The sequence below is a fragment of the Micropterus dolomieu genome, linkage group LG04 (assembly GCF_021292245.1).
Source record: "Micropterus dolomieu isolate WLL.071019.BEF.003 ecotype Adirondacks linkage group LG04, ASM2129224v1, whole genome shotgun sequence".
NCBI classification, from domain to species: Eukaryota; Metazoa; Chordata; class Actinopteri; order Centrarchiformes; family Centrarchidae; genus Micropterus; species Micropterus dolomieu.
In genome coordinates, this window is record NC_060153.1 from 17,946,211 (window position 1) to 17,962,211 (window position 16,001).

Consider the following 16,001-nt stretch of genomic DNA (forward strand, 5'->3'; position numbering starts at 1 on the left):
TGTCTTTCCATAACTGCACCTTGCACCCCTGCAGTACGCTTTATTATGTGTGTTGTTTTAAGTTTTCTGTTTACATAGTCAAGTGTTTACTGAGTCCTGGACCTGAGCTTTTTCCTCTTTCCTATTTATGAGGAAACACAGCAGACAGTAATGAAATTATCCACCAACTTGCATGGAGTTTTATCCTTTTAGATTGTATGTCTTTGTCTTCAAATTACCTCACCGAGGCAATCTGACACCACACCCAGCAAGATTTCTAACACCACATTAATTCACTACTGGTTAATGTCACTTTCCTAATTATCTGCATTGATTATACTCAATAGTTCACAGTCGTATCCACTCAAATGCCTTAAGCCTTTAACAAGTAATGGTGGCACAAAAATAAAGAATTGTACAAAAAAACACCAAATTTCTGACACTTTGAGGAAAAGTCAGTGACTGAAGTCAACTCGGACTTCTGTGAATATTATGTTATTCATTCACAAAAACATTAAAATGCAGGATGCCAATCATTCTAAGGTTCATAGTTTTCTCTGTAAAGTTAATGCTGTCACTGCACTGTCAATGTGTATTAGAAATAATCCCATTTATTACAGTTGGCCTCTTCACTATTCTGTTCTTGAAGAGCCAGGTTCCTGTAAAATAAAAAAGATAAAAGACAAATGGTTAAATGGTTTTTTTTTTTTTTTTTTTCTCTGTCCCATTGATTTGTTACTTGGAACAAAACGTGTATTATTCCTATACATACATACATGCCTGACAATGTACATAAAGTCTCCATTAATATGATCAGACATGTATTCATAAATTGAAAGGTTGATTAAAGCCACAAATCCCACAGTTAGCAATTATTATAAGATCAACAACCATCATCTACAAATAAAACTAACTCATCTTAGTTGTAAGGACCTTTTAGGAGACCCAAACCTGAATGAGCTCCAGAGAGCCTCAGTATTAAACCCACTGGTGCCCCGTAGGTGAGGATGACCAGACAGATCCATCTGGTTGGCCGTCATTCAAAGCAACATTGATTTAAATTAATCTTGCACTGGAAGAGGTGGATGGGAACCGAGTCAACTACGTCAAAATGAGAAACTAGTCCAGAGTCTGGAGGATTAATTCAAGAGCCATTTCATACAGTTATACTATTACTAGAAGTAATAAAAATGAACAGTCAGCAGTGACAATTATCATACCCGGAAGATTTATAAATGGTGTTTAAAAATCCCGGACTGGCAGTGGCGGTGCTGTCATTCCCTGAAGTGCTCCCAGCTTCTTATTTCTGAAAAAAAGGCGTCTCCAGGGCAGGCGGTGTAGTTCACTGCCTGTCTGTGGCCGTGGATGGTGAAGTTGGAAGTCAGTCGTCCTCCATCTACTGCACATCGGGCTAGACGATGGCGCAACAGGTCCATGGCATGGCGAGACGGCAGCGTGGCAGTGTAGTTACCAATGATTGACACTCCGTACCCAATGTCATTGTGCCCTCTGGTGTGTGTGCCAAGATGGTTCCAACCTCTGCCTTCATAGACATAGCCATCAGACCCGACCACAAAGCTGAGGGCATGAAGATGAGGCATGAGCAGGCTGCAGCACATGATTAGTGAATGCAGTGTAGACTATAGTAACTGGTCTGAAGTAAACTTAAACATGAATGCAATGTTAAAACAAATAGTGTAAAATATTCAGAATGAATGCCAAATGAATTTTAAAGATTTAAGATTTTTAAACATTTCCAACAATATGTGCTTACATGCATAAACGACATGCAATCAGCAGCATTCTTACAAATACTCCCATTAACAGTAACACAATATGAATAGGCCTTAAAGTAATGACTGGTGATTAGCCTAGCTTGGCATAATCGCTTCCTGTCTCCACACTAAATACAGTTATAAAAGCATTAATCAATCAATCTTCTCATCTAACTCTCAGCAAAAGAAAGCAAATGTATCATACATATATTAAGTGTGTTTCCCAAGATGTCAGACCATTCCTTTAAAGGTTACCTGTATGCTATGTCGCTCCAGCCACGATCTTCCTGGTGGAAACGCTGCATGGATCTCATGTTGCGAGAGCAGTTTGGGAAGGATAAACAGGGCGAGGATGGCTCATAGGTGTGGTGAACATAGAGAAATTGGAGGGGCAGGGACAGTGGGATAGGTGCACCCTTTTGGGCTTTTGCCCCCCACTGACAACGAGGGATGATTTGAGGGCAGTCTGAGGAGAGGAGGAGAGAGGATGGTGGTTAGGATTTTAAAACCACTACAGATTTTCTATGTCACAAGCTTATTTTTTCAACATTCAAAACTAGAGGTCCAAGACTGGAGTCTACAGCCTGACCGATATTATCTTATATCAGATATAGAGTATGAATATCTATTTATATGTTGGCTGATAAGCCACAAGAAATTTCTGTACAGAAAAACAGAAGATATATTTCAAGTAATTTAGAAAGAATGATGCTATTATGTAGTTTGTCCACCAGAAAAAAACAAAAAATTGTTTATTTACAAATCCAGCAACATTCTCATTTATTTTGGGATCTGTGTCCACCTGTTGAATATAAGTCACATAATATTCACTTTACTTGTCTCTGTTTTTGGTCTCTACCAACTAGCAGGTATAGTGCACAGCGGGTTTATCAAAGCCTTTTCGTTAACAGCGTCTGCCTGCTGTTACCAAAACAGCTATTGTTAAATGCTGAAGTACACAAAGTAGAAGCACAGTCCTGTGTGTGAAATCCCTTTTTCAACCGGGGATGAACCTACCCTTTAGTGGATTCTTATGAAAAATGTTTGTTTATGTAATGTGTTAATGCAAAATAAAAACTGATTGATGAAAACTGAATTTTTTACACTCTCAAAGTTCAATGTTGTGGCTCAAAACTCCAGTATTTGTTGGGCTATCCAAGACTCACCAGACTACACACAATATAACATAGTTCTTGGTAACACTTTATTTTAAGGTGCTTGTAATAAGCAGTAATTAACACTTTAAGATGCTTATAAACACAAATAAGTGTTAACTAAAGCACAATTAACAAATTTATAATTGCTTATAAGACACTAATAGGCTGTTATTAGAAACTTGTTGGTGGTTTATATACCTGTCATTAACATTAATAAGATGTTTATTAACATTAATTAGACTTTATAAGGATTGGTTATTGAGAAAATAACAGTTGTTATTTCCTTGTAAGACACTTGTAGTGAACTTATTAAAATAATCTTAATGTTAATAGGCAGCTTATAAAATACATCTTTATTAACATTGATAAGACTTTATAAGTATTTTCTCAAAATATGAATGAACACATTTCTTATTTCTTATTAGCATCGGTATGAGCACTTACTAGAAACTTGTTAACAAGTTATATATAGGCCTACCTTAAGAACCTTAATAAAATGTTTATTAACATTAATAGTAATATCCCAAAATACGTTTATTATTGGCTTGTAAGATATTTATGAGCTCCACCCAAATAGAAGAGGTAGCAGGGATCCCTCTTTATTAAAACTTATTTAAGACTGCACCAAATTCCAAGTAGGAGTAAATGTTGTAATGTAATTAAATCTGTGATATTAACAATAAAATGTTAAGTTTGTATCTTTACATGAATATATCAAGTTTTGAATAAATAGGGCCTATGTATTGTGCATTTTTTCTTTACAAAATGTATGAAGTAATCACAGCCAATCTTCTTAGTTACACACACACACACACACAACAAACCTATATACTAAGTATAAAAAATTATTGTGCGGGAGGAGCCTGGAGGAGCCTCGTTGACTCCAACTTCCCTTCCTGTTCTGTTTGTCTAAGAAACCCCTTGCATTTCATACGAGGAACGTGGATGTAATTTAAGGTACGAAAACAGTTAGCAAAGTGGTTAGCTACGTGTCATTTGGAGATAATGTTGTTAGATTGGATTCATACTGGAAGCCGGAGTAATGTATCTAAGTTACTATTATTTCTGCGCCATGCGAAGCTTAAGCTGGTAGGTGGCTTTAGTTGCTTCATGTGTAATTGAAACTCTGCCAGTGTGCCGATAGTTGGCTCTAGTGTGAAGTTAATTTGAAGCTAATGTTAGCATGCAGCTATAAAATAAGGCATGTAGTGTAAGCCAACATAGGCACTTGGATTTTTAGAGCAGCTTGAATAATGTCTTAGAGTAATTTAACTTTGTTTTCTTTCAACCTGGACATTTGAAATTGGTCCATGAGACCGCTGCAGTGGCAAAAAGAAGGCGAAAGAAGCTACAATGTAACATTAAGAGGCAGCTACACGCCTTCAATTTACATCCACAACATGTGCTTGTTTTGCCACTGACATGCTCAGATAATTATTCTTAGTGTCTGACAACATTATGGAAAGAATCCCTGCTGAGGTCGACCTTTTGTTAAAGAGTAAGATCCTTTTTGTTTTAACATGGAACATCCCTGAAATCGCCAAACCCACCAGACTCTATTCGAATTAACCGTAATTTTATCATCATAAAACACACTTCATTTAAAGTCGACAGAAACAAGATAAAACCTTCTCAAAACATCTTAGTTGTCTTTCCGTTGTTCCAACAACCACCACTCTGGTTTGGTTGAAATAACCCTAAATTCAACCATTTACATGTAACAATTATGCTGGCTCTAAGAGAAAAAGTTGTTTTCATTTCAGATGGCAGAGTTCTACTTGTCCTGTTTGGGGGGTTTTTTGCATTTCACAGAGCAAATTGATAGATCTAAAAACTAAGTTGTTTTTTTTACTATGAACAGCAAGATTTAATTTCTAATGTGTATGCACCAGATGTTGCTTGCTGTGCATTAGTTCCCATTACCTTGATAATCTATTTAATATTGATCCTATGTTGGTAGTTTCTAGGGTTACTTTTTCTTGGTATACTGTTTCTCTTTCCCATGTGTCTCTAATTCCTTTCCACATTCCCAGGGAAGTTGGACAGACACACGTAGATTGGAAGGGAGGAACTGTTGGGAAGGAATTTGATGAGACCCTTGACATCATAAACGAGGCATGTACTTTTAATATTGTAGCTGTTGGTTTAATGTTGTAGCATTCTGATATCTGTACTGTAAGATAATCTTGTATTCCATATATTTGAAAGAGAGAAGCTGTGATCAGAGGCCTCATTCTCTACCTTGAGGACTTAATCAAGGACTATCAGGTAAAGAGAAGTTTTTTTTCTGACCCCTCACCTTTTTATTAATGCTCACTGCAGGAATCGCAAATTTTTTTCTTGATTATATATACATGACTCTCTCCACATAAATATTTTTCAGTTCACAGAAAATAGTTATTGTTTAGAAATGTAGGTAAATCCATGTGAGAAAAACATTAAGGTTCACAAATGTATTTCTGATGTGCACACACATTTCTTGACTTAAATCCCAACAACGCTCAAAATGACCACAGCAACTACTTAATCCCACCCAGATATCTGTTCAGAGGGAGAGCAAAGAGTTATATGTGTTCTTAACATTATCAAAAAAAAGTAGGTTTAATTCTCTCTGGTATATTTCACAGGTTTGTGATGACAACGATGCTTCAGCCATCCAAGAGGCCCTCCCTTAGTTTGCACTCAACGTATTTGTGGACAAGAGAAATCAGGGAGGGAGGTCTTAAAAAGCAAGCTGGAATAGCCATCGCAGGAGCACTGGTCCTTTTTGGTGTTCCCATTGTAGGGCTTTCACCTACCTAATGGGCCTTTTAAGGTTTTTCAGAAGATCTTCGTGGAGCTGGAGGATGGGAACCAAAAATGTTCCCCAAAGTCTACGATCTCAAGGTCATCTTACTGGCCTAAATGCCATACAGACATTGTTGAAGGTGGAGGACTGAAAAACACACTTGTATGGGGGTATTTATGTTTCAATATTATTTGTGTGAACAGATGAGCGATCTGTGTGTAGATGTGTAATCGAAGTGTAAAAACACTTCGCACAAACACAAAATGAAGATTTGTAAACTCACAAATATTTTGCAAATAGAAAACAGAACTGCAAATACACAAATTCCACAAATAATAAAAATATCTGTGAATATATTAAATAGTTTACAAATAAATGAACCACATTTGTGAATATCTTCAATCTTCAACAATTTGCAAATTGTTGAAAAGTATTTGTGAATATCTTCCAAACATTTGTCACTTTCAAACAGGCATTTGTGAGTCCCGCCTGTATTTGTTGATCTCAGTTCTTCACGCACGAAGTTTTGAAACAAACTTTCCGCTGATGGAAAGAAAATCGACCCGTGTCATTCGGCTGTTTTCGGAGACCACGTGATGATGCCGGATGATGCCCAGGGATGACGTCATTTCCACCTTTCTGACTCAGTTCGGAGGCCGTTTTACATCATCAGCGGGCGTCAGCCGGCATCATCACATGGTTTCCGAAAACAGCCGAATGACACGAGTCGATTTTCTTTCCATCGGTAGTAAATGTGCGGAAGATATTCACAAATGGTGGTTCATTTATTTGTAAACTATTAAATATATTAACAGATATTTTTATTATTTGTGGAATTTGTTTGTGTATTTGCAGTTCTGTTTTCTATTTGCAAAATATTTTTGTGAGTTTAAAAATCTATATTTTGTGTTTGTGCAATGTTTTATATTTACAGATTACACATTTACACAGATCGCTCATCTGTTCACACAAATAATATTGAAACATAAATGCCTCCCATAATGTTGAAGAAAATGCATTTGTAATTGCTTTTATTTTATTTGTGTGTTTGAGTAGTTTAATATACTCTTCTTTTGGTTGCTGCGTTTATTTGAAAGTTATGAAATGTAAAAAAAAAAGGTATATGAGTATGATTTTGTGCTTCACAACTATAACACTAACTATTTAAATATTTTTCCACATCCTTCTTGTATTAGTTATTTTTATAAACATTTACTCATCTTAATAGTAGGTAGCTGCAAAGGAGCATTGTTAATGGTAGCTGCAAAGGAGCATTGTTAATGGTTAATAAATGCATAATAAAGGGTTTATTAATTTAAATAAAGCACTGTTCCCACTTTAGTTTAGGTAGCTGCAAAGTTGCATTGTTAATGGTTAATAAGTGCATAAATAAGAATATATTAGCCTTTATAAGGCAGTAATATAAACTTCTTACAGCCTGATTACTGTAATTGAAAATCCTATTAACATTGATAAGTGGTCTATAAACCTTTAACAAGTTTCTAATAAGTGCTCTTAAATATATACAAGTGTAATATCTTACAAGCAATAATAAATGTGTTTTAGGACATTACTAACACTCATTAAGTTCACTAATGTTAATAAACATCTTATTAAGGTTCATGAGGTATATATAACTTGTTAACATGTTTCTAATAAGAGCCTATAATTGTCTTATAAGCAATAATGTGTTAATTATGCTTTAACACTTATATTGACTTATTTATGTTTATAAGCAGCCTATAAGGTCTATAAGTGTCTTTTAACTATTAATTACTGCCTATTACAAGCACCTTCAAATACAGTGTTACCTAGTTCTTAATAATGAGATACTATTCTGCACAGGATTCTTTAACTATCTTGAGAGCTTTATGCTGGCGCTGCAACAATTTGATTAATTGATTGGTTGATCAGCAGAAAATAAATCGGTAACAATTTTGATAATCTGATATTATCTAAGCAGTTTCTCAGCAAGAATCTCAGGCTCCTGCTCATCAAATGTGAATATTTCCCTGTTTTTCATAAACGTCTATGACAGTAAAAGTCACCACGGCTTTCAGAATAATTTCATAGCTCACCCCAGTATTTGTGCACAAAGGCCTCCAATCCATCCTTCACTGCCTTCCCCACATCAGGGTCCAGAGCAATCCATTCTGTCTTCTCCAGCTTCCAGACTAACGCTAGTACCTCCATCAACTGGCTGTGAAGATCCAGTGGCTCCAGAATGGCTCTGGAGATCTCCCTTCGCCTCGGGCTAACATGGCTGGTCACAGCATCAAGACCTTGTCCCTCATGCAGAATAAAACTATAGTAGCCTTTCAAAATCTCACTGAGGGCCTGCGGCTGTTCAGACGTAGGTAGGTTGGTGAGGTCCATGCCCAGTATAGCTCCATCCATACCCCCATTAATAACAGCATTAGTTGCCAGAGTGGCAGCCCGAGACAGCTTGAACACCTTAGGGTGGTCCACACTGTCCCAGCACCCGTTAGGCCCCAGGCGATAAGATGGCGGGAAGTCCTGGAGGCTGAAGAAGGACAGGCCCAGCGTCCTGCCTAAGGTGAGAGGGAAGATCCCAACAGCTGGCGTCCCCTCCAACTTGGCTTTCAGTCCCGATTCAATTCCTAGCAGTAAAGGTGCAAGGGCTACTGTGGTGCCATCTGGAGCGAGAACTACCCCACGTTCCTCTCCGTAATCTGTCACAATGTGGTGGATGGCCTTGTCAAAAAAGCTAAAGGATGAGGCATTGAGAATGGAAGTCTCCAGGGCCTCGCCATCACTGAGATTATTTGATGCACCCAAGAAATGGATTGTCATCACATCGTCGTGGCCGGCGGTCCTCCTCAGGGCCCTGACCAGAGCCAGAGGGGACAGCCCGGGGTTGGAGTCTTCAACCTGCTGCACGGCTCGGATGAAGCTGTCCATGTTACGCAGGTGGACACCTGACAACCACACAAATTAGGGACAAAAAAAGTAAAGGAAGAACACTGAGTGCAATGATGAGTTGGTGATTGAACTCTTTTTCTTCATGTCACATTGTGACCCTTGCTGAATGACATTATTAAACACAATTTAACAACAACTTGTTTGTAGAAAGAAGGAAAGAGAACATAAATGAGGTTTCAAAATGGTTTTAATACCCTCCCAAATGTATGTGGCACAGTCAATGATACCTTGATGGCCATATTCAGATTACAGCTAAATTAGGGACAGTACAAAAATTACTGCAGTAGAGCGTAGGCCTGAACCAGGCCTGTTTTGATTTTTAGTAAAGCAAGGCCCTCCCCAGCCTCATCAATATTTCCTGTGAACCCTTTGACTTAGAAAAAACTGCAACACCATTGGTTGATACAATTTGACTAATTTCAAATATAGAGAGATATATAGGAAGTCTCTCTGCCAATTAGATTTAGACTACCAAGACCAACAAGTCCTTCACATTAGACAACAAACTATACTGCTTGTCAGTGCCCCCCAGAACAACTCATATAGGGTGTTTTTTGATCTGACACCACTATGGACAAGATGACATCACTATTGATCATTTAGAAAAATCTTTTCACATAATGTTGCTTTTGAGCCATTTTCTCAAGTGACTAATGCCATTTAATATCATTTTTCTTTAAAAGACTCAAAAACACATGACCTTGTCTGAACCCAAACCCTACCACCACCCTCCCAATAATTGTTGTACAGTCCCTTCAGTTGGTGTTGTTGTATGGCAAACTGTTGTGGCCTTCTCTACTCTGCCTCCTTGACAGCTGATTCTTCAGATGGAAAATTACTAAACCAACATCTCATTGATGCTTGTTGGAGGAGATAATCTTAAGAACACAACATGTAAAACTTCAATATTTGACTTATAAAATAGATGGGAAGCACAAGCTGCTCTTTCTTGAATTAAAGATGACAATCACAACATGACTGGTGGCCTAGAAAGAAAATATTACTTATCAGCATTCGAAAAAAGAAATTGTGTAGCCTAATGATGAATTTAACACTGCTGAACACTACATTTTAAATGACATGAACTTACCTGCTGGCCTGCTATTAACAGTAAAGACGTAGGATAAAGCCAGAACAAAAAACGACATTCTCAATAAAGTCATGTTGCATCTCCTGCTTGTTGTCTCTGAAAAAAAGATTTCAGTTAAACAAAAAAATATTAATTTCTTTCTGTTTCCAAGCTGAATGAACAAGAGACGGTATGAAAGAATCTCTACAAAAACTCTTAACATGCAGGCTTTCCAAAAAAGTAAACTGAATGGCACAGTTGCACTCCACACAACTCCTGAGACGAGTTCTGTAGGTGTATAGGTGTACGTGCGCGACTGCAATGTTGTGTCCTAATAGGGAAGAGTACTCTTTGTACACTGACAGCTCCAAATATTGATTCAGCCTACAGTTAAGTTAAAGTGAGCCATGAGCAAAACAAAGTCTGGGCCCCTGCATAATGTTTATTACACCGATTACAAATAAGTGCTTTTTCTAATTATGTCACTCTTTCCCCACATGTTAGGTGGCCTTGTACAGCTTACTTTGTATGCAGTATACCATTCAATATATTAAGTGAATTTATTGTTAATGTTTACCATCTTAGCTGATGTGAACATCTGCTGTGTACTCACAAGTGTCATGAAACGTTTTAGTCACTGGTGATCACATAAACAGTCAACTACATGAACCTTTAATGCATGTGAAAACAAGAACTGTCCTGATTCTGTCATTTGAGGTGCCATAAAGCTGGCATCACAAAACTGGTGTTAAATTATCACTAATAGGCTTCACTGACATATAGTTATAACATTTTGTCACAAAATTAAGGACATATTCCCTTCTTAGTAGTTTTATGCACTGATTGCAGTTTTATGGGATTACTTTTATGTCCAAACTGCAGTTTATTAAGCCAAAACCATACGTGCAAAATTTTGACCAAAAGAAAAATCAAAGACATAGGCCGACTAAAATCAAAGTTGTGACATATATGTCAAAATTAAAAGATTGACTTACTTCTTATTTCGTAATGTCTCAGAATTTAATTTAACACTGTACAAGGTAGATACTTGCAAACTTAGCTTTGTCTATCGGTGTGTTATCTGAGTTTGGACAGTGGATGTTTTGAAAGTCCATGGTCTGGAGACAAGTAGCCTACGTCAAGAAATCAGGATCGATCACTGGTCATGTGACAAAGTTACGTTAATACTGGGAACTGGAAGTAATCAAAAAGACAACAAAAGCAGGTGTAGTAAGTGAGCATGTGAACTGTGAGGCTGTAGTGTGTCTTGTTGTGAACGCTGGAATGAAAAAATATCCCTGACACATTTACATTAGAAGCTTTATTAGCAGTTAGGTCCAGTCCAGCAGCTTGTGCCTCTAATGTAACTTCTTTCTCCCTTTGCACCGCAACAGCTGTTAATTTAATTATAATGGAGACTCGCTTCACCACTGGCAAGTCTGCTGTTTTGAAGCGGCCTCTGTGCCGACCCAAAGCTGAGGTGAGTGTGAGCGCCTTCGACATTATGCGTGGTTCAAACACAAACGCGAACCAATCTCCCACTGCACTCCCTACGGCATTGAGATAACAACTTGTTTTAAGAGAAGTTACCTGGTTTTATTATTATTTACCTGATTCTAAAGCGGCAATCCTTCATTACCTCTTCCTTTAAAACACTGATATGTAGTTCATGAAACAAGTTTGATCTCTTTCAAAAGCAGGTTTAAAAAATCTCACTAGACTGGTAGTTTTTCCACTTATTTTACGGTGGTACATTAAGCTGATTATTTAAGTAAAATGTTTAATTTGCATGAAATGGAGTAGGCCTATTTTCACATTGAGGAAAGCCTATTGATTCTTTTACCTAAGTAAATAGCCTACTACCCGCCTGGTTGTCAAGTCATAATAAACAGATAACAGAGGTGAAAGCGATGTGGTAAGAGAGGTGAAGAAGCAGACCGACCCTCCAAACAGAATCAACTTTATTGGACAAGTAGCCTATGCCTATGCAGACAAAGAATTTGACTCTGGTTTTGATATACCAAGAACAATGTACAGGAAGATACACTAAACCTAACGTTGGTGATCCTGTATATATTGTCTCAATATATCAATCATATATCACGTGAAAGAGGCAGAGTTCTTCATTACAAGGCATTCAAGCATCATTGTATCAGGAGTATTTTAGATATGATGAAACAGTACAGTGATGCCTGTGGGATAAATAGTAGCAAAAAACCCAACAGATCTAGAACACGATCTATAATGTCAAAAGATAAAAATTTATTCCTGCTGTAAAAAGTAATGATATAGTAATGTTTGCATTCTGCCTGTTTATAATAGTATTCCTGGGGCTGATCAGTCCTGCGCGTCATTGCCGCCTTTACAACTTTCCTCTGAGCAAACATGGTGTAAGCGCTGGCACTGCCAGTGCATCAATTACAATATGACGTGTCCATTTATGATGTGAGATACAGTAGCAAAATTAACATCATAGTATTAAAATTGAAATAAAATTGGATAGTGGCAATTTCATCAACCTTTTATATCAACATTGTACTAATAAACTGTAGAAAACAAAATCAACACACCAAGGCTGCTGCTAACAATTAGGCTATTCTCATTGACGATTCATGTGTGGATTATTTTCTCGATTAATCGATTACATGTTTGGTTTATAAAATGTCAGAAAATGGGGGTAAAAGATTGATCAGTGTTTCCCAAAGCCCATGATGGCATGCTCAAATATCTTGCTTTGTCCACAACCCAAAGATGTTCAGTTGACTGTCATACAGGAGCGAAGAAACCAGGAAATATTCACATTTAGGAAGCTAGAATCAGAGAAACTCAAACCAATTAATCAATTATCAAAACAGTTGCTGATTAGCTAGTAAGCTAATGGATAAATGGTTGCAGCTCTACAACACACAATGTGTTCACACCGTGCTGCTTTGCACCATGCAGGGTTTTAAAAAAAAAAAACATACTTCCCTCATGGTGTTGTGGTGGCAGCAGGGTGCATATTTCAAAACCTCATCGCATAAAACCAAAAACTATCTCCACAAACTTCTAACATTAGGGGTAAGTAATGTTTTGATCTGTTTGGTAAACTGACCATTTGAAGCCCTATTATCGGGCCTTTTTTTCTTCTCCTTGATAACAACTCTTGTGGTGACTCTGAACCAAGTGCACATGGCAAAGTGCAACAGAAGGATGCATTTCAGTTCATAAAATGTCACAATCTTCCCCCAGTACATGGTTATCAGTATATCTTTTGCTCGGGAATTAATGGAAGTTTTGTACTGCCAGCCTGTGGGTGGCCTCCTGCTGTGGACTGCCAGACTAGATGTAAGCACAGATAGGCCTACAAGAAGTTTGTTGACAGATTTCCAGTGCAGTAAGGATTTTGATTGACAGACAAGCAGTAACATAGGTGCTTCTGCCAGCGCTCCACAGGCGGCCCTGAACTGGAAGAGCCAGATATTTTAACAGATTTATTCAGTCTGTGTCAAATCTAGTGGCACTGTCAATGGCCTGCTCCCTCTCCTGTTTGTCTGATTTCTATCAGCTGTGACCATCTGCACACTCCTCTGATCAAAGATGTGTGTGCAGTCGCCATTCGCCCATTGTCTGCATGAAATGTGAAGTGGTTGGATTCTTTTGGCTGTTTTTTATTCTTCTCACCGAGGCACGCAACTCCTGTCAAAGCACTTTGTAAACTCTTTTAGGATGAATAATGGGAATTAAATGAAACCTAAATACATAACAGCTAGCGTAGTGATAATTCCAGTGTGAACCTCCGCCTACATCCGTCATTTGCATTGTTCTGCACAGGTATCTGCGTGGAGAGCCTTGTTTGGCAAGGAGGCAGACGAGCTGGAGCGGGCCATCGAAAAAGAGCACCTCGTCAACGTGTACACCTCGAACCATGCAGCCTTCACTGGAGTGATCCAGAGGCCATGTTTGCCCTCAGCAGCGTCCCCGCCAAGGTCACCGTCCACTGTCACAAGAGCCCCAAGCTCATGATCAAGTTATTTAGAAAAGCAAAAAAATCACAATTATCAATCAATTATCAAAATTGTTGTTAATTATCATTCCCTCACTCAAGTAATAAATTAATGGACTAATCATCATTTCATCTCTAAAGAAGAACTATTGTATATTGTATTGAATGTATCTGTTACTCAAGAAATGTTTATTGATTTCACGCCTTTGCAGCGGAAACGGAGGGGACTTGTCGGGGCAAGTTCAGAATATGAACATCTCACTATTTATTTATCTGGAACAGCTGGTTAATCTTGTGCTGCTGATGGGGTTCTTGGTTTTTGTACAGCGTGTTAGGCTGACCCCTTCAATTTCCCAACAAAACAGCTGATGTAAAATCTTCCATTTCCCCATGTTGCCATATTAGTCAGATAAAACGTATGACTGCATCTCTTTTGGCCGGCATGATGGTACAAAAGCTGTATCCCTGTCAGACGGTCTACACATGTTTGTGTCGTGGGATCACCACAACACAGTCTAACAGGGATGCATCCCAAAGATTGGGCCGCTTTATTTGTGTCACACTTTAAGCCTGCAATGAAAGCACTGTGGTTGGAGAGTGTGTTTGTGCAATATAATGTTTAAACCTCTATTTAGCTCTGATCAAACGTAAATAAATACATAAGGGGATGTTTTTTTGGATAAAGATATGTGTTCTTGATCCCTGGGAATAACACTATTTAAATTTTATGCTTTCAGAAATCACGGGTGTTTTACCGTAAGAGATACTGCAACTGGAAAGTTACGTGTAGGGAAAGCAGGGAGTGATGGTGAGTCATTTGTCCAAGAAAAGAGAACTTCTCACTGCGCTCCTGTTTTCGAGTACCACGAATGTGTGATGGAAAAGTGTTTGACTAATGATACAGTTGAAGTCTGTTGCAGGAGATGGCCTGTTTTTGTATCTACACCTTTAAAAGCTTTGAGGTTAATCTGGACTGAATTCACTAATGACTAAGATCTACTAGAAACTATATTATTGACATTTGACAGTCTCACCAGACTTCTTTGCAGAGTTTGTCCTTATTGATCGTGACAGAAAATAATTATAGATAAAGGCGACATCTTTTGTTTGTCTAACTATGTTGAGCGGTAACCTTCTCAGTTAGCGACCAGACAAACGGAAACACCTGTAAGGTCATCCAGCCCAACAGTCCTATTTATGAAACTTATTTTGAATTACAAACACATGTTGAAATTAAAAGTCTGTTGAAAATAATTCATACATGCATAGAAAAGCCTGCCTATCAGTTTATACTTCTGCCAAGGATGCGTTTGTTTTAATAATACTAGATATTTAGAAGGTTTTAATTTGCTTCTGGGTCTGCATTGAGGACAGTAAATGCACATGAATACACACTGAGAAAGACAGTCATTCACTTTTGTAGAATAACTTAAACCCGGTAATATTGGGAATTTGTGCAGTTATTAAGAGTCTCACTTATGACCCCTGAATAATGGTTAGTTCAATTTATGTTACTTTGTGTATTAGATTTTGACAAATTTAGATGATTCGTGTAGGAGCAGTCACAGTGTATAAAAATAGTAATGAATAACCCTATGTCAGGCCACAGAATATAACTTAACAAGTTGTAAATCGTGCCTTGCAGCGGATCGTTTGATAATTGTGGTGTAAATCAGGAGTCCTGGCACATGAGCACAGAACTGCCAGTAGCATGGTCACGTGTTGTGAGGCACGTGACCTGCGGGACCGGAAGAGAGACCGAGCTATTCACTTCTCCAGCTAACGGCAGCCCGCAGAGCCCATGAGCAGAGCAGCTCCACCCGGCTGCTGTTTCAGGACAGCTGTGTACCGTGAGAGTTACAGTCGGGTACTCCGCGCTTTTAGCTGCATGCTTTTACATATTTATTGTTTTTTACAAGGTTAGCTACATGGCTGCGACGGGACACCAGCACTCCCCAGGTAATGTGTCTGCTGCCGACATTTAACGTTAAAATATAACCTCCGTCAACGTTAGTCATGACGCATTTGTCTTTTTACGAGTAGAGGTTGTTTGGCTGTTTATCTCCGTGATTTAAACCTGGAGTCTAAAATGTAGTTAACGTTGTTGTTCTGTGATCTTCTGAGCAGCTGCGCTACACTAACGTAACTCACCATCAGCAGCAGCAGCAAGTGTATTTCTCACAAACATCTCTGTCAACATCGGGGATTTTGCTGTGATGACACGATCAGTCATCATGTCTTAATACAGAAAAAGGAGCAGCACCAGTCAGGCAGATATGTAACTGAATAACACAAAGGCGGTTAG

At 38.3% G+C, this 16,001-nt stretch overlaps 2 protein-coding genes across 6 annotated transcripts in view; one reads left to right on the forward strand and one right to left on the reverse strand.

Annotated features, from left to right (window-relative positions):
• LOC123969554 (N-acetylmuramoyl-L-alanine amidase-like) lies at positions 1 to 15,957 on the reverse strand. 3 transcript variants are annotated; one of them, XM_046047062.1, is made up of 6 exons: positions 10,707 to 10,803; positions 9,733 to 9,828; positions 7,778 to 8,638; positions 2,010 to 2,220; positions 1,200 to 1,557; positions 1 to 638 (listed from the first exon to the last, which is right to left on the reverse strand). In XM_046047062.1, the coding sequence occupies exons 2-5, from the start codon at positions 9,803 to 9,805 to the stop codon at positions 1,254 to 1,256; spliced, it is 1,449 nt and encodes a 482-aa protein (XP_045903018.1). In that variant the 5' UTR covers positions 9,806 to 9,828; positions 10,707 to 10,803; the 3' UTR covers positions 1 to 638; positions 1,200 to 1,253. The 3 variants fall into 3 exon arrangements, with proteins under 3 accessions (XP_045903018.1, XP_045903017.1, XP_045903019.1); XM_046047061.1 differs by lacking the exons at positions 9,733 to 9,828; positions 10,707 to 10,803 and adding an exon at positions 15,848 to 15,957; XM_046047063.1 differs by lacking the exon at positions 10,707 to 10,803 and having other exon boundaries at positions 9,733 to 9,899.
• Positions 10,960 to 16,001, forward strand: part of LOC123969553 (mucolipin-1-like) — a 26,500-nt gene continuing 21,458 nt past the window's right edge. Inside the window, exons 1-3 of one of the 3 annotated variants that reach the window (XM_046047058.1) lie at positions 10,960 to 11,191; positions 13,525 to 13,679; positions 14,434 to 14,504. In XM_046047058.1, coding sequence (XP_045903014.1) covers positions 11,123 to 11,191; positions 13,525 to 13,679; positions 14,434 to 14,504 — 295 coding nt within the window. In that variant the 5' untranslated portion in view covers positions 10,960 to 11,122. Of the gene's footprint in view, positions 11,192 to 12,682; positions 12,772 to 13,524; positions 13,680 to 14,433; positions 14,505 to 15,399; positions 15,656 to 16,001 lie in introns of those variants that run through there. The other 2 variants (XM_046047057.1, XM_046047060.1) reach the window with 2 other exon arrangements.